Consider the following 26,505-nt stretch of genomic DNA (forward strand, 5'->3'; position numbering starts at 1 on the left):
TGCTCTCTCTCTCTCTCTCTCTCAAATAAATAAATCTTGAAGAAAAAAAAAATGATGACCAACTGGAATTTACTCCCACTTACAGAAACTGACCGGTTCCAAAATTCATATAGAAATATAAAGGACCTAAAACAGGTAAAAGAACTTTTAAAAAAGAAATACAATGTTAGAGGCCTAATACTATCCATTTTAAGACTTATTATAAAACTACAATAATCAGGCAGTGTGGTATTGTTGTGAATACAGACATGTACAGCAAAGAAGCAGAACAGGGAGTCCAGAAACAGACCTCCACATATGTGGTCAACTGATTTTTGACAAATGTACAAAGGCAGTTTGTGGGAGAAGGGCAGTCTTTCCAACAAATGATGCTAGAACAACTGGATATCCATATACAAAAAGAAAAGAAAAATACACCTCAATCCATAACTTGCACCATTTACAAAAATTAACTCAACGTGGATCATAGATCTAAATGTAAAACCAAAACTTAAAACATATAAAATAAAACATGGTAGAAACCCTTCGTGATGGGGCGCCTGGGTGGCTCAGTCGGTTGAGCGACTGCCTTCGGCTCAGGTCATGATCCTGGAGTCCCTGGATCAAGTCCCGCATCGGGCTCCCTGCTCGGCGGGGAGTCTGCTTCTCCCTCTGACCCTCCCCGCTCTCATGTACTCTCTCTCATTCTCTCTCTCTCTCTCTCTCAAATAAATAAATAAAATCTTTAAAAAAAAAAAAAAAAGAAACCCTTCGTGACAATGGGTTAGGTGAAGACTTGTTAACTAAGATACCAAAAGCATGATTCATAAAAGAAGAAACGGGTAAACTGGATAAACTTCATGGAAATTTAAAGCCTATCTTCGAAACTCACTATTAAGAGAATGAAGACACAAGCCACAGACTGGGAGAAAATACTTGTCAATCACATATCTGATAAGACAACTGTATCAAGGGATACAAACTCAGGAATGAAAAATGAAAAAACATGTGCAAAGATTTGAACGGAAAAACATTAGTTATTAAGGAAATGGCAATTACAATTACAAAGAGGTACCACTACACACATTAAAATGGCTCGAATTTAACATACACCATTAGTGAGAATTTAAATGGAAATCGGGTTGATACTTTCTTAAAAATACTTTCTTAAGTATTTACCTACGATATAATCTAGCCAATCTGTGTCTAGTTATTTACCTAAGAAAAATAAAAGCCTATATCCTTACAAAGACTTATCTATGAATGTTCATGGCAGTCTTATTTGGAATAGACAAAATTTGGAAACAACCCAAATGCCCATCAACGAAAGAATGGATAAACAAACTGTGGACTACTCATATAATGGAATATACTCAGCAATAAAAAGGAATGAATTATTGATATACACCACAACATGGATGAGCCTCAAAACAATTATGCTGGGTGAAAGAAGTCAGCCAGAAAAGAATACGCACTACATTATCCCCCTTATGTAAAACTAGGGAACGATGCAAACCGATCTATCATGCCGGAAGGCATACCAGGCATTGTTTAGAGAAAGGCAGATGGGAGGGGTAGGAAATATTATTACAAAGGTGCGCATGGAAACTTTTGGGGGTGATGAATACGTACATTTGCTTGAATGTGGTGGTGGTTTCCCTGGTGCATGTATATTTCAAAACTTAACAAAGTATACCCTTTAAACGTGCAGTTGATTGTCTATTAAATTATATCTCGAGGCGCCTGGGTGGCTCAGTCGTTAAGCGTCTGCCTTCGGCTCAGGTCGTGATCCCAGGGTCTAGGGATCAAGCCCCGCGTCGGGCTCTCTGCTCAGCGGGGAGCCTGTTTCACCCTCTCCCACTCCGCCTGCTTATGTTCCCTCTCTCGCTGTGTCTCTCTGTCAAATAAATAAATAAAATTATATCTCGATAAAGCTGTTTAAAAAAACTTCTAAAAAGTCCAAGTAAGTATAAAGAAATGGAGACTGCTGAACAAATCTGATGGGCATTTTCCCTCCCTTTTAGATGTATTTATTTTAGAGAGAGAGCGGGCAGAGGGAGAGAATCTCAGACTCCCCACTGAGTGCAGACCCTGAGATCATGACCTGAGCTGAAACCAAGAGTCAGGCGCTCAACAGACTGAGCCACCCACCCGGAAGCCCCTCTCCATTTTATTCATGAGGAAATTCAGTTATTTGCCAGGTAAATAAAAAACTTTACTTTGATTCCATTCGGATGTTCTACGTTGAGCGCCCACAACCATTTGCAGAAGAAAAATCAACAGACGTGCACATTGAGCTTGAGCTATGAAGTCAGCACAACTCTGCAAAGGACAACTCTTCAGAAGGCAGAAACTTCATTGCCCTGAACATTTATCTGTGTTACGACTCCATGCTCAGAGGACCCCACAAGCAGGAGGTAAGGAGAGTTTCAGGTGGGCAAAGAGTGGCCTTCCCTGAAGTCTTTGCCCACCTCGTCAAGGAGGGCTGTGGGTCATGTCTGCAGGGACACTCACTCCCCATTCTCAGCCCCTCCACGCCAAGGCTCTAGCTTGGTCTGAACTCCTAAATTCCTCCTTCATTGTTTCACCTAAAAAAAATTAAATGGGCTTAATTTTAACATTCAAGTCAAGCCAAGCCAATTTCATTTGCAATGCAAATGATAACAGTTTTAAGGGTGAAAATGAAAACATATATTTGAAATAAACTAATCAGCAGCACCAGAACTCAAACCCAGATCAGAATCCAAGCTCGGGCTTGTCCCCACACCTCTGGGGTTCTCCCCATACCTCTGGGCTTCCCCAACACGGTGCCAGCCCAGCCTCATTCAACCCGTCTTTCCATTAGGCTTCCCTGTTATTTTTGCGCTTTGGTCCATCATTGTAAAGCGAATTATTTTTCAAGCTTTTCTGATTTTAAATATTCATCCTCTTGAAGTAGGTCAGTCTTTCACGAGCCTCGGCTTCTCTTTGAACGGATTCCCTTTTGCTCCATATCTCCCTTAATAGGAACATGTAATGCATTCAAAGTGTGAAATCCAATTCCAGTTAATTTTACTGATTCCTTTCAGGGCCTCCTTATTTCTTATGCTAATTCATGTTTATTTCAAAAAGAGAAAACAAAACAGCCTTTTGGAGAGAATGCCTTCAAAATCTGTAAAGAGCCCCCGCATTTTTTAGTCAATTATAAATGAGCTATCCAATATTTAAATCACTCGCTGGAAATAAAGGCAGGTTTTAATCCATTTCAGAACACGGCAAATGGCCTTAGAGAACTTCTTCTTTGCAAGTGAATGTATGAGATGATGATAAAATACATACCTTGTCACACCCACACACTCACACTCACCTGGTTCCCCGGTTGATTAAAATGGTCCTCTCCGCTGTCCCCGTCTCCTCATTGAGTTTCACACTGGTGAAAATACACAAAGCAAGTCCCACGCAAGTCCCATACTTCTCTGTAAAAACTCCTCTGAATTTTGAAAGGGGACAAGGTTGTGCTGTGTTTCCCCCACGTTGTATGCCACCGAGCCTGGGAACAAACTGCCCCAGACCGTGGAAGAACTGTCTCATAAGGTCAGATCAGAATGGCCTGGGACCCATCGGCTCTTCCCCGAACCTTGAAAATACTCTGTTTCTGTTCCAAATCCACTGATTCTAAAGATCCCCGCTTTCCCCCTAGTAAGAGATTAATCCCATAGTAACAGATTCCTTGAGCAAAGATGGACTTCTAAAATGTGCCGAGTGTCACAAGCGAACTGATTTGGACTTCCTTCCAGAATCGTGACTGCCTGAACCCAACCCGGAGAAGGTAATCACTGCATCCTTTAAGATGTGCATCAACACATTAGGCCTGTCGCTGAAAGAGGTAATTCACTACCAGGCCTCTGTCTAACCCGAGTTCAGGGTTGGTGTTTCTGAAAGAAGTCATTTCCTCCTGAATCATTAATAATTCAGCATTTAAGTGGCAGCAATTCTCTCTTCATCATAAGTAAACATCAGGAAATTACCTTCTTCATCTCCTATATGAACTAAAAGAAATACTTCCAAGACTGGCTCTCTCCAAAAGAAAGAAACATGACTCCGTATTCCGGAATCCCTGTTTGGTTCATGAATGAGGGGGAAAGAGCCATAAAAGCTGGTCAGTGTCATTTTCTAAATCTGTTTCCTCCTTCTCTGTGTCAAATCAGTCAGTAAGAACAGTTTAGTCGGAATGGCTAAAATCAAAAGCACAAGAAATAACAAGTGTTGGTAAGGATGTGGAGAAAAAGGAGTCCTTGGGACCTCTGGCGGGAATGCAAACTGGTGAAGCCACTGTGGAAAACAGTATGGAGGTTCCTCAAAAGATTAAAAATAGAACTACCCTACAATCAAGCAATGACACTATTGGGTAATTACCCAAATAATACAAAGACTCTTATTCAAATGGAGACATGCACCCCTATGTTTACAGCAGCTTTACCTACAATAGCCAAATATGGAAATAGCCCAAGTGCCCATGACTGATGAATGGATGAAGAAGTAGTATAGATAGATGACAGAATATTACTCAGCCATCAAAAAGAATGAAATCTTGCCATTTGCAACAACATGGATGGAGCTAGAGAGTATAATGTTAAGTGAAATAAGTCAGAGAAAAACAAATACCATATGATTTCACTCGAATGTAGAGTTTAAGAAACAAAATGAATAAACAAAGAAAAGAAAAGAGGCAAACAAAAACCCAGACTCTTAAATAGAGAGAACAAACAGGTGGTTGCCAGAGGGGAGGGGTGGGGGGGATGAATGAATCAGATAAAGGGAATTAAGCGTACACTTCATGTGATGAGCACTGGGAAATGTATAGAATTGTTGAATCACTATATTGTACACTTGAAACTAACATAACACTGTGTGTTAATTATGCTTGAATAAAAAATAGTAACAATAAAAAACACTTTATTGGCAGTGTCTTATTTATCATCTCTTCTCTAACAATCTCCTTGGCAAAGCCTCTTCCCCCTCTTAGGTCAAGCCCAGCTCCAGAATTGCACATCAAACTATCTCCTCAACATCTCCACCTGGATGTTTAATAAGCATCTCAAATCCAATGTATCCAAAGTTGGATGTTTCGTCTCCCCCCACACCTGCTTTCCCGCAAGTTTTGCCCATCTTAGTGAATGACAGCCCCGTTCTTCTAATTGGTTAGATTAAAACCACAGAGTCATCCTTAACTGCTCTCTTTCTCCCCGACCTTGTATCTAGTCCATCCATAGACGGACACCGTGCCATCTGCAAAATCTACCTGGGACATGACACGTCTCACCACCTCCACTATTCCAAACAGATCCAAGCCACCATTTCCATCTTCTCTTGCCTGGATTGCCACAATGACCTTCCCACTGCTTCCCCTCCTGCTTTCACCCTGTCCCCTACAACATCATTTCCACACAGCAGGGTGGTCTCTTGAAAAAATCTGAATTGGAGCATGTCGCTACTTTAAGCTCAAAACTCTCCCGGCATCACTCAGAACATCAGTGCATGTATCATCTCCTCCAGAAGCCTTCTCTGGAAGCTAGGTCTGGTGGAGTTCTCTCTCTCTTCTGTGCATCCCCAGTATCCTGGGCAAACCTCCATCAAGCACTAACTGCCACATCTGAGTTGCCTCTGTCCCCCAGTGGACTGTACCTTGAGGGCTCATTCCCTTAAAGCACGCAACACACAGCACATGCTCAGTAAGCATCCATGAAATAAAGAAGCCCTGAACTTTGAGGGTCTTGCACTTGGTTTAACACTCTGCTGTCTCCATCTTTTTTTTTTTTTTTTTAAGATTTTTATTTATTTATTTCAAAGAGAGAGAGAGCACAAGCAGGGGGAGCAGGAGAAGGTGTCACCACCTTGAAATGGTTCATGATTGTTGAACAAGGTACTCACATCTTCATTTTACCATGGGCTCCACAAATTATATAACTGGTCCCAGATGGACGGATGGCTCGATCCATGGATCAATGGATGGCCGGACAGATGGACTCAACTTAGGCACTGCAGTACTAAATGTCAGAATATAATGCCACAGCTTGCAGAGAAAAGACTCCAACAAAGAAATTTTGTAGTTAGCCAAGGCATATATCTACATAAAAGCAAAGGAAAAACACAAAACGAGATCTCTAAAAATCTATCATCCCCGCACATTTCCTTCAGAAATGTTACTGGTCTGTGAAAGACAGACAAAATCACGAATTCCAGTATGTGGGGGCACCTGGGTGGCTCAATTGTGGCTCAATCGGCTAAGCGTCTGACTCTTGATTTCAGCTCAGGTCCTGATCTCAGGGTCCTGGGCTCGAGCCCCGCTTCGGACCCCACACAGTGCCGGGTTGGGGGGCGGGGGTTCTGCTTGAAGATTCTTCCTCTCCTGCTGCCCCTCCCCCTGCTCACGCGCTTTCTCTCTCTCTCTCAAATAAATAAATCTTTTTTACAAAAAGGGAAAAAAAAGACAAACAGAAAGATAAATGATGGAGACTAATATGATCATATAATTAATACAACATGGCATTGATTCAAGTATAGATACAACATCAGAGCAGAACAGACCTCTCAGAAACATCATCATCTTTTTCTATGTAACAATTGAGAGCACGACAAAAGAGAAACATCAGTCAGCATTATTCAACCAACACGGCTGAAATAACTAAAATAAGTGGGAAAGATCAAGTTAGAACTTCAACTCCCAAGTATAATTCCCAAGCATAATTCTCATGTGTATTTTTAGTTACATGCTAAAAATCCAACTTAATTTTTTAAATAAAGCCAGAAAAAATACATGTGGGTATTTTTTTAAACACCGAATCAGAGAACACTTCGTAAAATTCAATGTTCTTGGAAAATGTAAAGCCAATATATCCCATCCAAAAAAAATTATCAACATTAAAATGTAAGCCATGAGTTTGGAAAGCATATTTGTAATAAATACTGAAGACAAAGATAATCTCTTCACTACATTAAAAAAAGTATGTAAATCAACAATTCAATTAATTAACAGATAAACTGTTTTGAACAGATCAATCAGAGCTTAATATTTTAGCAAAATGCAAATAAATCATATTTGGAAAAATATTCAATCTCACTACCAATCAAGAGAATGTAAGCTAAAACAAGAAGGTATGATTGTTTATCAAATTAGCAAGGTTTTAGAAATTGTAACATCTCTTCACTGTGAAAGAAGATAAGGGAGTACAAGGACTGTCGGGTACTATTGTGAAAAACAAACTCATACAAACCTAATGGAAACCAGTTTGGCAAAATTTATCAAAAGTCTTTAAAAAGCCCATACCTTTTGGTCTACTGATTCCACATGACACTACTTCTATCTGATACTGGATATAAAGTTCTACATATAAAGATGTTCATCACACTATTATTTATAACAAAAATTAGGAGATCATAGAAAATATATATTTGGTCTCCAGTCCCAGCTCCTGGCACAGAGCTCCTCAAACTCTTGTAATTTCCTAAGTGATAACAGTAATAGGAGCATCTTTTGTTCTAGTGTGTCATCTTTGACACTCCAAAGACCTTGGACTCCAAAGGCTCCAAAAACCCTTGGACTTTCCTGGGTGATGAAGTAGCTCGTTCTCATGAGGTGACTCTAGGTGGGCTCCTGGATCAGAGCTAGTCATCAGAGAGATGGAGCCATGATTAAGAGCTTAGAATTTTCAGCCCCACGTCCCATTCTCTTGAGAAAGGAGAAGGGGTAAAAATAGAGTTAATGATTGATCATGCCTGTGTGATGAAGCCTCCCTAAAATCCCAAAAGCACGGGATCCGGAGAGCTTCTGGGCTGATAAACATGGAGGGGCTGGGAGAAAGGCAAGCTCCCACGGTCCCGTCCTACACATCTCTTCCATCTGGATATTCAACTTTACCATATCCTTTTATAACAACCCGTGGAAGTAAGTAAAATGTTTCTGTGTTCCATGAGGTGCTCTACAAAATTAACTAAACCTGAGGAGGGAGTCCTTGGAAACTCTGGCTTGTGACTGACATCTGAATTAGGGCAGGGACAGTTTTGTGGGATTGAGCCCTTAACCTGGGGCATCTGACGCTATCCCCAGGTAGACAGTACCAGAATTGAGTTGAATTATGGGACCCCCAGCTGGAGGCACAGAGAATTGCTAGGTGTGGGGAAACACCACATTTGGTGACCAGAAGTGTCAGAAATGAAGTGCTCTCTGTGAGTCATGAAGGAGACACACAGGAGAGACACAGGAGGGAAGAACTGGGTTTTCCCCTACAGAGGAAGGAAAAACTCTGAATTTTTTCCTGATGCAGCAATCCATATTTCTGCCTAGAGGGAAGTGAGAGAGAGACTTAGGATAAAACCATTGCATGAAAATACTATATAACTAAAATTAATGTTGACGAGGTGTTTAATAACATGGGGAAATATTTATATAAAAATGTTAAGAGAAAGCACAGGACACAAACATTTATATGCAAGCATGATCTTAAAGATGCAGGAGTGTTTACAGGGAAGAAAGAAGATGCTCTTATCTTAATGCTGTAGAGCTATAACAACTTTATTTTCGAATTTCTATTGTTCCCTGTTTCCCGACTTATCACAGTGAACGTGCTAAGTTGATACCAGAGATGCTCTCTTTTTTTTTAAAGATTTTTTATTTATTTGAGAGAGAATGAGAGAGAGAGAGCGCGCACATGAGAAGGGGGAGGGTCAGAGGGAGAAGCAGGCTCCCCGCCGAGCAGGGAGCCCGATGCGGGGCTCGATCCCGGGACTCCAGGATCATGACTTGAGCTGAAGGCAGTCGCTTAACCAACTGAGCCACCCAGGCGCTCCCAGAGATGCTCTCTTAACTGCCACGCAGACCGTCTAGCTGCCACCCTCCATCACCTCCGTAAAGCAGGAGATGCAGACAGACCGACAGACCCCGGCGCGCGGTCGCCAGGCTGGCAAGTACCCCTCGATCTCGCGGGCCACCTGCCTCTGCTCTCTGCAGTTGAGTTGTGTACCTGCCAACAGTCCCTTGTGTTTTTCCCAAACCTCTTCATACCAGCTGTGCTTGTTACTGTAATTATGTAATTCTATTGAATTACATAAATGGATGACATTATGAGTGAGAAAAAAAAAAGAGGGTGACTGTCTCAGTGAAAACCAAGTTGAACGCTTTAGAAAGACTCAAGGGGGGGTGAGAGGGAGAAAACCACGAGCGGGCAAGGAATGCCATTAGATGCGGGCAAGACAACCACACAAGATTAGGAAAAAGAAATGCATCAACTCTAGAAGGTTTCTGCACGCTGCAGAAATGTGCCGTCTTAGAGTCTAAACTATCACGTCCACACAGACCCCCATCACTTTCAGGAACTTGGAGATGACAAGTGGCTTTCTTCAAGAAAGGCACCTTGCTGCTAAGGGGTAAGAAGCATTGCCAGGGATGAAGAACCCTGGGGACCACGGTGCTGGTGGCCATTCTCAGAGCAGAGCCTGGAGGTGGAGACCTTCCTGGAGCCAATTCCCAGGTCCTGGGCAGGATGTGGGGCCGCACCAGGAAGAGGGAGCAGAAAGGGATGGGGGAGCCGGGAGTCCTCAGGAGGCCGCTATGGGCAGCAACTGCATCTGAGAACAAAGACGGAAGGTGTAGCACCTTGTAAAACCAGAAGATCAATACTACAGTAAACTGATTTAGCAAACACCAGATGACAAGCAGGTTTTACATAAAAAGGTAAAACTGTACTCCCAGCAAACAGAAGGAAATCTATTCACCCAGATCCAGCTTATCCAAACCAAAGACACCCGGATGGCGTGAGATGTGGGCATGGTGCGGGCAGAATGGGGGCACACCGCGAGCCCCAAAAGGGGGGGGCCACCTGCTGGGGTCACAGCAACACCCGCTGATCACAAGGGTAGATCTCACGTTCAGTGTTCTTGCAATGAGAAAAAGAAAAGATCAGTTTTGAAGGTACATTTCTGCATCTTGAAATTAAGAGGCAAATCCTGGCAAAACGTTAATTGTGTTGGGAAGTTTTAAAAAAAAAAAAATCTACTAGAAGCCAGGAATGTATCTAACATCCCACGTGAATAAACTCATCCAAGCTTCCCAAAAGCCCTGTGGAATCAATGTTTTTAGAGATGTAGATATTGAAACGAGGGGTGCTATCTGCCCTCCGCGAAGCGGGCTGAGGCCAGTATGAAGGCAGGGAAAGCTTTTGACTCCAGAGATAAAGAAAGAAGCACTTCAAAGCACAGGTGGCCACCACCCTCCCTGGCTCCCAGCTGCTCATCAGAATCATGCACGGAGCTTTTGAAAAAGAAGGATTTCCAAAGCCAAGTCCATCCAAGACTGGTATCTGCAAAATGTGAACCTCCAGGTGGAGGGATCTCGGAACTGGGACTTTTCCCCAAAGTTTCCCAAGTTTCCCAAGTTCCTTTATCAGTATGAAGCTCTGGCCTCTTGATTAAGTGACAAAGCCGTAGGCACTGTGTGTCCAAGTTAGGACCGAAATACAGTGTTCTCACCCTGGGAAAAGTGAGATGTCGATTTGTTTCTTCCTTACAAAACCGCAGTCCAGACAAGCCCCCTACTTCCCAGTCTACTTCACTAGAAGAAATGAAGCTTACAGTATTTATTTCAACTTCTGGGGAATAAGGTGTTCTGTGGGTTTGCAGTGTGTGTCTTCTTTGTAGAAGAACGCTCCAGGCTCCCCCCACCCCACCCCACCGCAAGCAGAAGAAGGTCATTTGTCTCCTGCAGAAACAAGCTCTGTTGAATGTATTCTTGTACCTCCTCAAAGACCTGAAACAGTGGGATGTCGGGAACTTGGGTGTCCATGAGTCTGGACACGATGCTCAAGATGAGCGAAGGGCCGCCCTCGCGGGAGGGGGCAGGCCCGCCACGCCCCCCTCTCCCACCAAAGCACAGAGTGGTGCCAAGCGGTCCAGGCTGAGTCGGGAACTCGGCTACGAGATGCTGAAATTCGTGGCCAACCTGACCCCCTCTGCAACCATTAGGCTGCTCTCCACAGTCAATCGGTGGCCTATAAACCCAAGGCTTAGAAAAAAGTTTCATGACCCACTATTCCATCCATATAAAGTCTTCAGCACAGTGCTGGGTACTTTAAGCGCACACGCAACGTTAGCTCCTATTACATGTATTCCTGTTAGCACCATCGTCTTCATCATGACCAGGAATCCCTGACTTCTTGTGGGTCGGAAGGAAAAAAAACACTTTATTGAACACAAGGGTGCTGGCCCGGCGTTCCAGTTATTTATTGCTGTATAACAAACCAACCCAAAAAGTTACTGGCTTAAAACCAAACTATATTTATTTTGCTCATGAATCTGCAATTTGGGCAGAGTTTGGGGGTGGGGACCGCTACTCTCCGCTCTGCTTGGCATCTGCTGGGGAGGCTTGAAGGCCAAAGTGGTGTGGGGTAGGGTGGAATAGGTGGGATAGGATAGGTGGGGTAGGATAAGTGGGGTGGGGGATAGGTAGAGAGGGTGGATTGGGGGTAGGTGGGGAGGGGATAAATAGAGAGTAGAGAGGATGGGGAGGGGGGATAGGTGGGGAGGGGATAAATAGAGAGGGAGGATGGGTGGGGAGGGGGATAGGTGGGGTGGGGGATAGGTAGAGGGGGGAATGGGTGGGGAGGGGGGATAGGTGGAATGGCGGATGAGTGGAATGGGGGAGAGGTGGGGAGGGAGACAGGGAAAGGGAGATGGGTAGGGTGGGGGGCAGGTGGGGACAGGGAACGGGTGGGTAGGGGTGGATGCATAGGAGGGTTAGGTGGGAGGGAATAGGTGGGGTGGGGGGGATCAGCAGGGAAGGGTGGTGTGGGTGGGGTAGATTGCAGTTCACTCATTCACATGTCTGGCACCTGCCCTGGGAAGACAAAAGCAGCTGGGAGCTGGACCCTCTAAGATTCTTCCCCCCCACCCCCTGCTCCTTCCCCCTCTCCCTCTCTCTCTCCTAGCACAGTGGCTTCAGAACAGCCTGATTTCTGACTTGTGGCTCAAGGTTTCAAAGATGCACATCCCCAGAGTGCCTGGTAGACACTCTATCATCCTTTAGACCCAGCCTCCGAAGTCCTGCAACATCGCTTCCACTGAATTCTAGCCTTAGAAGGCAGTCACTCCTTTCTCATTCCTTTTTTATTTTATTTTATTTATTTATTTGACAGAGAGAGACAGAGAGCACAAGCAGGGAAGCAGGCTCCCCGCTGAGCACAGACTCCCCCCCAACCCGCCACTTGGACCCTGGGATCACGACCTGAGCCAAAGGCAGCCGCTAGCCCATTGAGCCACCCAGGTGCCTCTTTTCTCATTCTTTTAGACTGAACTTTTAATTGCTGCCCAAAAATGCATATCCAACCAATGCCAACTGGCCACCATTTACATGGAAAGGCACTTTTGAATCACCGATCTGATGCATAAAATTACAGAACTTGAACACACTTTAGATCCCATCTAGATTTTGCTGGGGAGAAAAGCAGTCCCAGAGGGGCTGTCTTAGTCCAGGGAGCCACGGTGGCTCTGTCCATCACTGCTACTGTATTCACAAGATCTTTCCCCAACATTCTCCTATTTACAGGCACTCCTCCAGGTATTCTACAAATGCCATCTTGTCCAGTCTTTATCATACTTATAGGAGCAACTGCTGTTTTCCAGATGGGTAAACTGAGGCTCGGCAACACTGAATGGCCCCAAACGCACGGTTCGGCTTGGCTTTGTTACATAGCCAAAAGGAAGTTTGGAAAAAATCTATCGACCTCAAAAGCCCATGCTCAGTCCACTGCGTGGTACCCCCTGGAGATCAGCTGGTTGGGGAAGTAAAGAACAGGGGGGCCAGGGGGGCAGGGTTGCACGGCTGGCTCTTGTCCAGAACTCGGCAGCATCGAACTTTCTCTGCTGAAGATGAAGCTTTCAAGAGAACCGTCCCTGAGAGGCTACCAGGAACCTACACTCTAACAAAACTGTGCACCACGAAGGTGAGATCCTTTCTTGTGGGGAAGCAGAAGGACAGATGTGGGTTCCCAGAGCCCTGACGAGGAAGCTGGAACACCACCCAGCTGCCAGGCTGCGGGGACCACAAGTCCAGGCTGCCCTCTGAGAGAGGAAGAAGAGGAAGAGAACACTCGCACCGTCTACTCCTCCCCAAGGCTCTAGTACAGGAGCCGCTGAGGAGCAATAAAAAACTTTCTCAAACCACCCACTTAGTAACTACTCTTTGGCTTTTGTTTGCTCCCCAAACTGCTCTGTGCAAGTAAACACAGCCCAAGCGTTCTTTCTTGTCTCTTCCTGAGTGTTCACCTTCAGCTAATGAAGGAAGACACGAAGCTCTTGAAAAGATATTTCATAGGATTTGTGTATTTTAATTTAAGTTGCAGCCCCTTTCTTCAAACCTTCTGCAATCAGTTCAATTGCAGGAAGATGGGTAGGCAGAAAAAAAAGAATTGAAGTGGATTTTAGAACAACTTGGCAAATTAGCAAAGTTTGTAACGTCATTAAAGAGCTCTTAAATATTCTTCCCTGAACTCCATTTTTATCTTGTAAATGCATTTCAGTAATTGCTCTAAAGGAAATTGTGAAACTTTGGCACAAACATAAATGTTTGCATGATTTAAAATGCAGTGGCAGCAAAGATCATGATTTTTTAAATTGCTAATTCTTAAGCTAACCTTTTCAGTTTGTCTCATCTTGAAAAATGCCAGTTCCTATCAGCAGAAGCTGTAATAAAGACAATGCATATATTATTTAGTTCTTTATAATTGCAAACAACTTAGCCATATTTCAATACTTATCCCTCAGCTCCAACATGGAGCATAAGTAGGGGATGATTACAATCACTCCATCACTGTAAATAGAACACCAGGACACTGAGCAACAAGACTCTTTCTTAAAACCAACAGATCAGACAGAGAAGCTAGTCCAGAACCAGATGTATTTCAGTCCGACCACCTTACCCCAACCTACTTATTGCTCAGCTCCATCAGTACTTGTTGATCATATTAATCAAGGGCTGACACCCAGAGTAGAAAGGCCGGTCTGTCACTTAGGGAGACTAGTCTAATTGAATTAGTTAGGATAATTAACCCTAGTCACTCTAACAGAGAAGCTCCAAGATCTCAATGGCTTAACACAACCATCCAAAGACACAGGCAAAGAGAGAAAACATGGAGGGGATTTGGAGGACCAAACCTGACAGTGACAAACATCGCTTCCACCCACCTTCTATCCAGAACTCAGTCACATGGCCCCCACTTAACTGCAGGCAAGGCTGAAGATTAGCTCTGTGCTCAAGAGGGAAGGGCAATTCTTTGGTGAACATCAGTGTTAGCTCTGCCACCCCAACTAGAGACAAGGATGGTTCTAGGCTGCCTGATACCGACCTCCCTAATGCAGACCCTGATCTGGTATAAACAGTACCATCAGAAAGACTTGTCCCTGCCTCCCAGGAACTCCAAACTAGAGTTCTACACCACATACTCAAACTCAAGTCTCTCGCACAGGTCAGGACGGTGAACAGGAATGAGTAGGGCGTGCTGGAGCCAAAAGGCTTACCTTCTGGAATATCAGCTTGTGGCGTCGGCTTCCCAGAAGCAGGTGCCTCTACAAACATCCAAAGCCCCACACATCCTTCTGGGCCTGCCCTCAGCTGTATGGCGTGGCTCCTACTCAAGGCTTGGTTTCCATTAAAAAATGACCCTCAAAGGGGCGCTTGGGTGGCTCAGATGGTTAAGCATCTGCCTTCGGCTCAGGTCACGATTCCAGGGTCCTGGGATCGAGCCCCACATCGGGCTCCTGGCTCAGCAGGGAGCCTGCTTCTCCTTCTCCCTCTGCCTCTCTCCCTGCTCATGCTCTCTCTCTGTATCTCTGAGTCTCAAATGAATAAATAAAATCTTTAAAAAAAAAAAAATGACCCTCACAAAATTACACTGATCTTGCCCAATTAAAGCCACCGCGAATACCAATAAATTGGAGACTGGACTGTAGAGAAGGCACAAGGCAGAAGCCAAGAACAAAGTTTGCCTCAGACCTGCTGAGAGTTGCCCAAAGAAGAAATTAACAATGTGCACTTGTCAGCACTCCCGTTGTGCTAATTTCCTTGCAAATATAAGCAAAGCCTTTTAATTAACTTAATATCAATTTCACTTTTCTCACATTTTGTTCTAATTATGGGCTGGATTTAAAGCTCTCGCAGCATCATTTAGAGCCCTGGAATTAACAGCTTTACAACTTTACACACTAGTAACTGCTGAACCTGAAGGAAGTAAGGTTCCCTGCCACCATCCGTCACCGAACCCCCATGCCTGCCCCTCTACAATCCCCAGGCCAGCCACCAATGCTGATCAGGACTGGGTGGCCCACCCAGGAGGCGGTGAGCGCCAATCTCACAAAGGGAGACACAGAGAGGCAGCAGGTGGGTGTCTCTGGACAACTTACTTGCTTCTCTGAGTTTCAGCTTCCTCATATGTAAAATGGGCATAATAGTATTATGTAGGCCGGATGTAGAATTCAGGAGCACAAAACCCTTGGTGTGTATTAAGTGCTCAATAAAACCATGGTGCAGGGTAAACTACTGTATACATATATACGCACATACCACATATTGCATTTCACCAAATCTAAGATGCCCCCGACTATAAGTTGTACCATTTTTATGGGGAAAAAATGCTACCAGTTAAACTATGACACATCACCAACCCTAAAATGAATGTTTCAGAGACACAAAAATGGCCATTGACAAAATATGGCTACAGTTTCAATCCGTGAGAGGTCTTCAAGGCAAATCTCAGTTAATCAAAATGCCCCAGGACTTGAGTATTCTAGTTAATTGATTTCTAGTTAGCAAAGAGTCTTGCTTCATTTTAATAGTCACTGAAAATGCATTGGGGGTGTGGAGGGGATAGCAGGCACCGTGGATTCGTAATGTAAATGCCTTTCCCTCTTTGGGCTTCTGCCTCAGCCATACTGTCTGCAGAAAGCAACTGTTCTCTTGAAGCAAGGCTGGTCGTGTGACCATTTTCCAGACCACATGTGGCTCATGCCAGAGACACTTCTGGAAAAGATTTTCTTTCCAGATTAGAGATTAGGAGATGTGACCACTTCCTTCTTTGTACAAAGATGCAATGACTGGAACCACAGCAGCCATCTTGTAACCATGAAGACCAAGAGAATTATAATGTCATAAAATTATGTCATCATAATGACCTCATGATGCCAAACCCAAGCTAGCTACCACTACTTCTGGGCATGTCATAAGAGAACCAGTTACTTGATGAATTAATTCCTAAATGACACAGAGAAGGATTTTTAGAAATTAATAAAATGTATTCTCTTGCAAACTCTTGGCTCTGACCATGTAAACAATTCATTATAATGTAAGGCAGAGATGAACAAGGGCTAAAAGCAGACCCATGCAAAGTACCATAAGAGCCCAGAAGACAGGACAAGTAATTCTGACAAGGTGGCAGGGAAGGTTTCAGGGATTAAAGGGATTCTGAATGGTTGTTGGAGAATGCATGAGGTTTTAACAGTGGGGGCGGGGGAGAAGGATGTTACTCATAATCTGAGAGTTAAAGGACCATAAAGTCATGTAGCTCTCAGTAATACACACATAAACTTTGGTCCCTAGAAAGAGGGTAGAACTAGAACCCCAGTCCCCTGTTAGTTCAGTGCTCTTTCTACAGCACCTAACAAGGCATGTATAACCATTAAACACCCCTCAGTAAACACTAATCACACAATTAGCCATTGCGTCTGAGGCTAGGATGGAAGGAGGCTCTTGTGGAACCTTGCTCCCTATTAACTGTCAGCACGCTCATGTGTTGGTGTCTGGATGTGGCCGCCTGTAATTATGGCAGTGGTTTATTACTCATGCATGGCAAGGCTGAGGCTCTGCAGTTAGCAATGACAGGGACATTATTAAAAGGGAAAACTTCTCTATCAGTGGCTAAGCCAATTGTCATCCTTGTGTCAGAATAGTCTCAAGACCTATGAGGAGCAATAACTAAGGCAGAAGAAGGTCTTTCAACCAAATGAGTCCTGCATTTTTTTCAAGGGCTGCAGGCATCAGGAAAGGAGGGAAGGAAGGAGGGAGGGAGGGAGGGAGACCCCCCTCCTGCTGAGGGGTAGCTCCTGTCGCCCCCCAGGCAAAGGCCATCCCATGGAGAGTTGGCTCTCCCAGATGTCCAGGTTCCATCTTCTGCTTCAGCGGCCATTGCGGAAGCAGGTTCTGCCCTGCAACACAGCACTCCCGCTGAATCCAGAAGGGGTAGCAGGACCCAGATGCTGGGTGGTGGCCTCAGGAGGCAGACCCTGGGGAGTCTCAGCTGGGCCAAAGCCTGCGTGTGGTGGGCTGCTACAGAGGCCGCTGGGGTAGAAGGGGCTTCTGTGTCACCTGAGAGCAGAGGGGCAGTGGGAGCCTCAACCCCTCATCCTCACCGTGGCCCCCCACGGAGTCCCCCAGCCCCCAGGCCACCGGGCACCCTCTTTGGCTGGGGAACAGAAAGGGAGACCTGTGGTAAGTACTGGACAAGCGGGGTGCCCAGCTAAGACTGCACAGGGTGCATGCATCCTAAGGGCGCCACCCCTTGCCATGGTGGGACTTTTCCTCGGGAATGAGCTGCCCCAGGATCAGGGAGACAACAGGTAAATGCAACAGAGGACACAGAGAGGAGGACCCTGGAGGAGCCAGCAGAATTCCCGATGGGAGCGGCTGTCCAGGCTGGATTGGGAAGGACAAAGCCCCAGGGAGCCAGAGAAGGCTGGGGGGCAAGGGGGCGTGGCTGGGAGGGCCGCAATGAGGTTGAGAGCAGCAGGGGAGGGCTCGGGAGAGCAAGCTCAAGTGGAGTGTGCAGGGCAGAGCTCCGAGGGCGGACTCAGATTTTCCAGAGGGAGTCATTCCAGGTGCTGATTCTTAGCCCAGGCGGTGGCCAGGGATGAGGTTCCAAAGTGAGGTGCGCTGCGATCTTTGAAGCTGGAGGGCCGGATGCATCTTGTGGCAGAGGCACAGCTGGGCGGGGGACGCCAGCACCTATGTCCGCCACTGGCTGGATTTTAACCCACTCCCCCACCTGCGTGTGCCTACACTGAACCATGACCTGACATCAATTCCCTCATGTCACCGTGGTGCCCTGATCCCCCAGGGCCCCCCCCCGCCAAAGTGTCTGCAGAACTGAGTCCAAACCTGGGACTCGAAGCAGTTCTCCACCTGCTCCTCCAGACCGGCCCCGCCTCACCAGCCAGCTCCCCGCACACATTTCTGCCCCGTCTCCGCTGCTCCCCATGCCGGCCACCCTGCGGATTCCCAGTCCTGGGCGCGGACCATCGTCTGCGACTCGCTTCCACATCAGGTCCCCGGGGGGTTCTGACCCCCTGTGTCCTGCGGTGCATTATGTCAAAACTTCTGAGTCTCGGGTTCAAGTTCAACACTCGCTGGCTAAGCACCTCCCGCCTGCCAGTCCAGGCCTCAGCCCTTCCACACTCACGCTACTAACCCTTCCGCGTCTGCACCTGTTAAAACCACCGACGCACCTTTCCAACGAGACCACAGATGTCTGCCCCCGTCCGTATCCCGGCCCCCAGCCCACGGCCGGCAGTGCTCAGAACACACGTGAGCTTCTGTCTTGGGATCTGACGTGTAGAGGCTCATTACTATTCCTCTGCCTCACAAGCATCACTCAAAGTCATCATCTTTGTAAGTCCAGTGGGAGAGGGAGAGGGAGAAAGGAGAAGGAAGAAGGAAACAGCATTCGGCCTCAGACAAACACAGGAAGAGAGAAGGATCTCCATTAATTCAGAGTCCAAGCAAGTTAGAAGGAAAAGGACCTCCTCTTACCCCTTTGGAGATTCACATCGCAGACAACAATGACCACACTCCGCCACAAAGCATGGCTAGCTGCTCGTGCTCTCGTGCCAGAAATATCTGCTAAGCACCTGCTATGGGCCAGGACAGCTCCCAGTGTCCGGGATGGGATAGGGGGCAGGCCGGCAGGGTCCCTTCCTTCCGGACACCTGCGCCTTCTCCCAGCTGCCACACGCTGGGCCCCGGGGCTTGGCCTGTCCTCTCTGAGTCCCATTTCATCCTGCCTTACAACAACCCCATTTCTCAGTCGAGAGATGAAGTGCTTTGCCCAAGGTCGCAGAGCTAATAAGTGCCAGAATCGGTCATCCAATCCAGTCTGCCTGACGCTTGAGTGAACAAACTTTTTTTTCCCCAATTGTATATTCTGAGAAGAGACTTGCAGGTTATCTGATCTCAGATTTTTTTCGTCTGCCATGCGCCTTACCGTGCCCATGCCCCTTCCTCCCGTTGCCTCCACACTGCGGAGTGTGGTCATTGTTGTCTGCGATGTGAATCTCCAAAGGGGTAAGAGGAGGTCCTTTTCCTTCTGGCTCTAATTACCGAGCCTTCTTCCTGTCCGCAAAGGACACTCCCGATTTGGCAACAGCAAAGGTCAGGGGGTGGGATTTCTTCCTCGAGAATGACATGGTGGCCTCTTCTCTGCCACCTCTGGGCTGGGCAGGTGACAGCTGACCCCGCCAGCAGGGTGCCTGTCCCACACGCTGCCTCTCTGCAGGAGGGGTGGCTGCAGAGGTGGAGATTTGGTGGTCCATTGGAGGGAAAGGAAGCGAGCCTCCCTCCAGCACCCAGACCCTGGCTCCGCTGATGCAGCCTGGACCCCTGCCTGACACAGAGACCTGCATGCAGCCCATGAAGGCTCGAACTGCCCTGGCCTCCTTCTGATGCGCATTGCAGCGACTGATTTTAATACAAACGTTTGCCCTCTCCTCCTCCCCCCTGCCCTCCTTCCCCTAGCCAGTGCTGGTCCCAGGCACACGGCCATATCCTGGCAGCAGAAAGCGAACAGCTCCAGGCCGGCCCCAGCATCCATGTAGACGTGCCTTCAAAATGCCATCCCTCTCTTCCTGACTCCACCTGGAGGCCTCCGAGAGCAAATCTCCACCTCTGTCCGGCCGTCCTTGGGTGGCAGGCTGGGTGGGCTGTGCGGGCGCTGCTGGGAACCTGTTGGTTTTCTGCCGCTCAGACCCCAGCTCCGTCTGTCTCTGCGGCTTGGGGGAAGGACTCGGATAGGTAATTTTGACTTCTCTCTGTTCCCACAAAGATTTTCAATTTCTTCAAGCCACCCTGCTTCCACTCAATACCCTTCTGAAATCTAAATTTGGAAGCTAACCTGAATCGATTGCATTTCCTCTGTTTTTGGTTTTGGTTTTTTTTTTAAGATTTTATTTATTTATTTGACAGAGAGAGACACAGTGAGAGAGGGATCACAAGCAGGGGGAGTGGGAGAAGGAGAAGCAAGCTTTCCGCTGAGCAGGGAGCCCCGATGTGGGGCTCAATCCCAGGACCCGGGGATCATGACCTGAACTGAAGGCAAGAGCCCAACGACTGAGCCACCCGGGCGCCCCAATTGCATTTCCTCTTACGACAGAGCTGCCCTGGGCTTCCTGGAGCAGCAGAGTGCGCCCTTCCGACGTGCGGCACAGGGGCTCGATCCCCCACTTCCATCCTCCAGGCATCATCCACAGAGATCCTGGGGCTGGCGTGGGGCAGGTCTAACAGGGAAACACCGTCTTCACCCTGACTTTCTCCCACCCTGCCTGGGGGAAGTACCGAGTCTTCAGAGAATCTTGGCACTTCCCTTCCCTGGTTATGTCATCCTGGCGAAGTCACACAGTGTCTCTGTTTCTCACCTTTCTCTCAGCTCTAAAATGAGAGAAATGAATAATTTCCTCAGAAGGTGACAGAAAGTCACAAGTCATGTGCAGAGTTCCATGAGAATTCTAACGAGAAATCCGTCTGTCCCTAGGTCCGTTGTTCCTAATGCCCACACTGAACCACCAAGCCGCCGTTTCACAAAATATTTTAACACAGCATTATTTTCTCTCGTGTAACTCTTTGAGAGTTTCCACATTTTCTACAATAAATATGAATGAATTTTTTCCTACCAAAAAAAGGAATATAAAACCATATTCATATTATTAAAAAATCGCACATTCAAAGAAAATATACTGAAATGCATTATTCCCCATGTTGGACAACTGCTTCCCTTCCGAGTTCCTCCGAAGGATCTGGAGCCCTTCTGTCAGGAGAATGAAGGACCAGAGCCGCCTCAAGATACACAGGCAAGATGGTGGAGACAAGATGGCTTCCTCACACTCAGTCTCCCCAGCTCAGTCTTTCTAGCTCCCTCCCCCTCACCACATCCATGCAGCCCGACCCAGCCATGACAGTGTCGAGGCTATTTCCTCTGTGTCTATCATTTACCTCCTAAAACTAGCTCCCATCCAATTAATCAACCACATTCTGTACAAGGTGCTGTGGATGATGCCTGAAGGATGGAAGTGGTATTAAAAAGTCCAAAATACTGGCTCAAGCCCTTAAAAAGCCTACCATCCAGCTCTGGACTCAAAGGCAAACCCACGGAGGCACAGGAATATAAGCCATGAGTGCGAAGAGTCGCTGACAAGAAAGCTTCAAGTACCTCGGAGCAGGAAGAGCTCAGACACGTGGCTGGCACAGCCCCACTCCCACCCCCAGGGCGAAGACCTTGAGCCAAACTTTAAAGTAGGGAGGAATACAGAAAGGGAGCAGGGACAGCAAACCCAGACAACTTCTCAAAGGCTGGGGCTGAACTGTGGAGGCTACAATCCGAAGGCAAATGCTGGGCATTCCTGCGAGCAGATGGGTCTGGCGGGAGGAGGCAGAAGGCAGTGGGCAAGATGGCAACCTGGGAGATGCTGGTCGCAGCTGGTTATGGCCCGCCCTGGCCATCAGCCTCCAGGCTTGACCGTGATTCCTTAGGAAAGAGAAAGCCACTAGAAGCTGGGCCCTTGGGGAGTGGTGCTTCCCACGCCGACAGCAGGAGCCACGCATAATCAATGGAATGCCAGCGTGAGAGACCAGGCCCGGGGCACGGGGCAGAGCGTACTGCCCAACAGCCAGGGTCAGCAGTGGGGGCCTTGCCAAAAGAATGGGAAAGCAGGTGCCAGACAGAGTCTGGAGGGGAAAAAAACTAACTCATCTCCATGTGCTTTCCCTGCCAAATCAGCATCTCCACTTTCTCTTTAAAGTATCCTTCACGGCCTATAGTAAGAAAAATGCGACAGTAACAACGACCTGTAACTGTTTTTCCAAAGGCAGGATTCGGGATGTGGGCACTGAGAATCTTAGCAGAGAGGCTGATTCTAAGGAAGCCTGGGGCCTTGCTCCTACGGTATGCCCAGTGCCAGGCTCTCACAGGCCCGCCATTAATTCCTGAGGAATAAAGAATGCCAAGGTCAAGGTTTCTTTATCCTTCAGAAGCACGGGATAGAGAGAGGCTGCAGAGCAAGTGGACACTGGAATCCAGGCCCCAGGAGCCCTCGCCACCCTCGGCCACCCTCCCCCTGCAGCAGGCGGCCCCAGCGGGCCTACTGCATCAACAGGTGGGACGCACAATGCCCAAGGCAAGCACAGGCATGGCGCACTGGCAGGTGGGGTGGAGAGGAGTGTCCTCTCCATTTCCTGACTCCTCCCTGACCTCTTCCGCCGGGCTTGCCATCACTCCAAATTACACTCAGCAGCCAGGAAGATAGCACCCACCTAGTCGCAGCTAGAATTCCTGGCTTGCCCGGGAAAAGCTCTCAAGCCAGTCTTCCTACCAGCTCCACCTCAGAGGCAGCAAGTCAAGAAAGCTCCATCTTCCCACCCCACAGTGCCCAACCCAACCCTCCCCCAGTGCCAGACACATCCCTCATCCCCCAGGGAATTGCTTATATCACAGGAGAGCACACATGCAAAGAAACCCAACACCTCTCCCCTTCCCCCATGTGAAGCAGGCTTTTGGCTTCTCAGAAGTCCCCACCCTACCCCAACCAGCTGGCACTGAAAGGCGAATGGATTTTCCTCTTTGCTTGCTCAGTGTAGGCAGTGGGCCACGGTGCAGGCCACAGCTAGGCCAGGCACAAAGTCTCAGGTCCCCACCCCAGATCTACTGCATCAGAGACTCTGGGGCTGAGGTCCAGAAGCCTGTGACTTAACAGGCCCTCCATCTGACTCTGACACATGCCAAAGATTGAGGCAGACTGGTGCCGCAGCTAAGAACCTCAATTCCGGAACAGACCATCCAAGTTCAATTCCCAGCTCCACTCCTCAGCGGGCAGTATCAGCACCTATCTCCTGGGGTTGCTATAAAGACTAAATGAGTCCCTGCATGTCTGCGCACTTAGTAAATACCATTCACATTTTATTGCTCCTCTTTGGAGCATGTGGGACTGTGGCACGACTTGTGTCCCTACGTGCAGCCTTACAGTGAGACCCAGGCTATCTTGCACTCTCTCTTTTGGGTCCTATGGCTGGGTCTTTGGCAGGTATCTGGGTAGAATCAAAGGCCCACCCCATAAGCTTCTAATTTGTCTGGAAACAAACTGGGGATTGCAACTGCCCAGGGCAGATACAAGTTCAAAGCATCCCCTGGACACTTGTGACATGACATCAAGAAGACCAAGGCGATATTTCAGAGGGTGCTCGGAGATCTGACCACATCCCACCTAGTAGGACCCAGCAGGGATCACTGGGGAGCAAAAATTATACCAATTATTATTATTGTTATCATTATCTTTACGCTTATTTGTAGTTCTGGAATTATCATGAGAACACCAGTTAGAAGCTCAGGAAGGGAGGTGGCAGCCTTGGATCTGCCTTGGATGCCAGCCCTATGGACTCCCACTAGCTGCTTGTACTCAAGTAGGTGATTCGCACTCTGACCTTGGGGACAGCAAGTGTCCAATGACCCATCAGTCCCTGGGCCAGATGTGACCAGGGCACATCAAAAGTCCCCCCTTCTCCAGAAGCACTGAGGAGAACGTTTTACATGGGACAGATTCTGACAACTGCCATTAATTGGATGGCACGCCTGGCTTTGCTGCACTCTGAAACGCTGCTTCCCCAACCCACCAGGAACCGTAACAATCGCCCTCAGGCAGCTCTCCGGCGAGAAACCGGGTGTGTTTTTAATAGCAGCCTCCACGGAGGCAGCAGGAAGGGAGGAGTCCTCATTATTAGCTGTGCAGCCCGCCTCCCGGAGAGATGACATAGCCATCCAACTTACTACCGAAGCGCATGAGCTCCAGACCTGAGGCCTTGACTTTGCAGACAGTTAAGCCCGCCAGTGTCCCTCCCCGTCTGACCCCACCAAACGCTAAGCTGCACGAACTACTTCCTCCAAGTCGGCCGGCCTGAGCCTCCAGTCCCATTTGGCCGCGCGACTAGTTTCTGCACTCGGGCTCGAGTCGCCAGGTGGGAACGGGGAGCCAGCTGGGCTGACATGTTTCCACAATAAAAGCAAACTTACAGCTGGGGCACAGAAGAAGCAGGTAATTCTTTCCAGCAGCCCCGGCCTCCTGGCCAAGACAGGGCAGAAAGGGTAAGCGGGAGCCTGCGGGAGCCAGGAAGTACCGGCTCCCCCCACCCCTCCCCGGCACCGCGCGCAGGGCCCCAGGGGTTTCCCGGGGCCCGGCCCGCCCGCTCAGAGCCCCGTGGGCGCCGGCGCGTGTCCTTACCATTCAGTTGCCGATAGACGATGTCCTCGAGCAGCGAGAGGCGCCTCAGGACCGCATCCTGGATGGGGCTGGCGCTGTGCGCGCTAAGGTTGGCCGCCTCGGCGCGCGGCCGAATCTCGTGGAAGGCGTCCCCGCTGCGCACCGAGATGGGCCGGCACTTGGCCAGGAAGAGCACGAAGCCGGCCACCGCGATCAAGTTCAACACCAGCAGCACTTTGACTCTTCTCAGTGAAGCCATCAAACACGCCCGGCCGGCCCTCGCCCCGGACCCGCGCCCCCTCGGGCTCCGGCGAGGCGCGGGGCAGCCGGGGGCCGTGCGAGCCTCACACTCCGAACGGCCGGCGGGGAGCCCAGAGGCTCCCGGCCCCGCAGCGCGGATGCTCCGGCAGCGGGGACGGCTGGGAGGACGGGGCGGTCAGGGGGGAGAGCGAAATCGCTCACATGGAAGCTCTCGGTGTGCAGAAGTGCTCCCAGAGACGCCTGCTCAGTTCACGGCGCGCGGCCCTTTCCAGGCGCCTCCGCTTCTCGGCGAAGGGCCGGGGGCCGTGGTCTCTCCGCGGCACCAGCAAGTGGCTCGCCGCTGGACCTCGGGGTCGCCGGGAGCGGGGCTGCCCCGGCGCCGCGGCGGGAGCGGCGCGCAGGTGCCGGGCTCAGGGTTTGCCGCCCGCCCGCGGGAGAGCGCGCCGCGCCTCGGGCCGCACGGCCACCACCCTCGTCCGCAGGCGGCCGTCGCGGCGCGCGGCCCGCGGTCTTCAGCCCAGGACCCGCTCCCCGGGGCGGGCGCCTTTGTTCCGCTCACCGACCCGCTCCATCACGCCCGGCAGAGGGAAAGCCCGCGCCCGGCGCCCGCATCCTCGCGGCTCCGCAGTCACGCTCAAGTCTCAATTACTCTCAAAGTGGGGGCAGCACTGGGGGGCGGGCCGAGGGGCAGAGCGCGACGTCCTCTCCGCCCCTCGCGCCGGGGACACCCCACCCCGCCACCAAACTCACCGGCGCGCACAGCGCCGCGGGCGCCCGGCCACGTTCCAAGCCCCAGCCCCACGCAGTGAGCCTTCGGGGCCTGCCGGTCACAATGGCCTCGCTCCGAGCTGGCGCGTCGCGAGGCTGGCCGGAAGGAGGAGTCGGACCTCAAAAGTCACAGCAGTTCTCTACCCCCTCCTAAAGCGTCGCGGGGAGCGCGGCGGCGCCCCCTCGCTCGCCAGAACGGGCAGCGCCGCTCGTCCCGCGCGCCACGGAGCCGAACGCCGAGTCTCCTAATTGGCGGACGCCGCGATACTGCCGCTGCGGCACCGAGAGCCCACACGGCCCTGGCCCCGGCTTGGAGAGCCCCGGAGGGGACGCGCAGGTGGCGGCGGAGGGCGGGGCGCGGCCCGAGGGGACCGGCTGCGGCGCCAGCTCCTCCGCCGCCGCCCCTGGCCACCACTCTCCCCGCGAGCCTGGCGGCCGCCGCCCCCCGCCAGCTCCCAGGCGCACAGCTCCCCGGCTCGCCGGCTCGTGCGCGCGCACCCGGAAAGGGTGGGGGCGCCTGGAGAGTAGGGCCCGCGCGGGATGGGGGCAGTCAAGTCATGTTGGCTGCTGCCGGCGCCGGAGGGACCCTCTGGTTCTCAGCACTCCCCGAGCTGGCGGGTTCGTTCCATCCTGGGAGGCGATGAAGACATCCCTTTCTGTGTGCTCGCAGCTCGGCTTTGCGTGGCCGGGAATGGCTAGAGGGAAAATCTGGCCTGGAGACTCGGATTCTGTTACTTTGGGAGCCAGGCCGCGCGTTAGTGGGCTGGGGCGGGGGGGGGGGCTCTTCGTGTGAAAATTCTAACCGTCCAAGTCACAGTGTTTGTGCCCACCCACATTCTGTCATAAGAAGCATATTCTGGCTACTGGATTTCCGCGACCTCTTTCTCTTTCCAAAGGCAGGCGCTTGAAAGGCTGGAATTCAAAGACCCTTCTTGATCCACTTAATTCCTTGGGCCTAAAAAAGAACCC

The 26,505-nt window shown here is 49.4% G+C and overlaps 1 protein-coding gene across 1 annotated transcript in view; it reads right to left on the minus strand.

The window, feature by feature from the left end:
* The window catches only part of GALNT17 (polypeptide N-acetylgalactosaminyltransferase 17), a 446,740-nt gene extending 420,530 nt beyond the window's left edge, over positions 1-26,210 (minus strand). The window contains exon 1 of the mRNA XM_045875477.2: positions 24,529-26,210. Within this exon, the coding sequence (XP_045731433.2) occupies positions 24,529-24,766 (238 nt within the window). The 5' untranslated portion in view covers positions 24,767-26,210. The remainder of the gene's footprint in view (positions 1-24,528) is intronic.
* Positions 26,211-26,505: the final 295 nt, after the last annotated feature.

This window comes from Mirounga angustirostris, unplaced genomic scaffold (assembly GCF_029215605.1).
Source record: "Mirounga angustirostris isolate CCGP_5_RB_7025 unplaced genomic scaffold, mMirAng1.0.hap1 SCAF_5, whole genome shotgun sequence".
NCBI classification, from domain to species: domain Eukaryota; kingdom Metazoa; phylum Chordata; class Mammalia; order Carnivora; family Phocidae; genus Mirounga; species Mirounga angustirostris.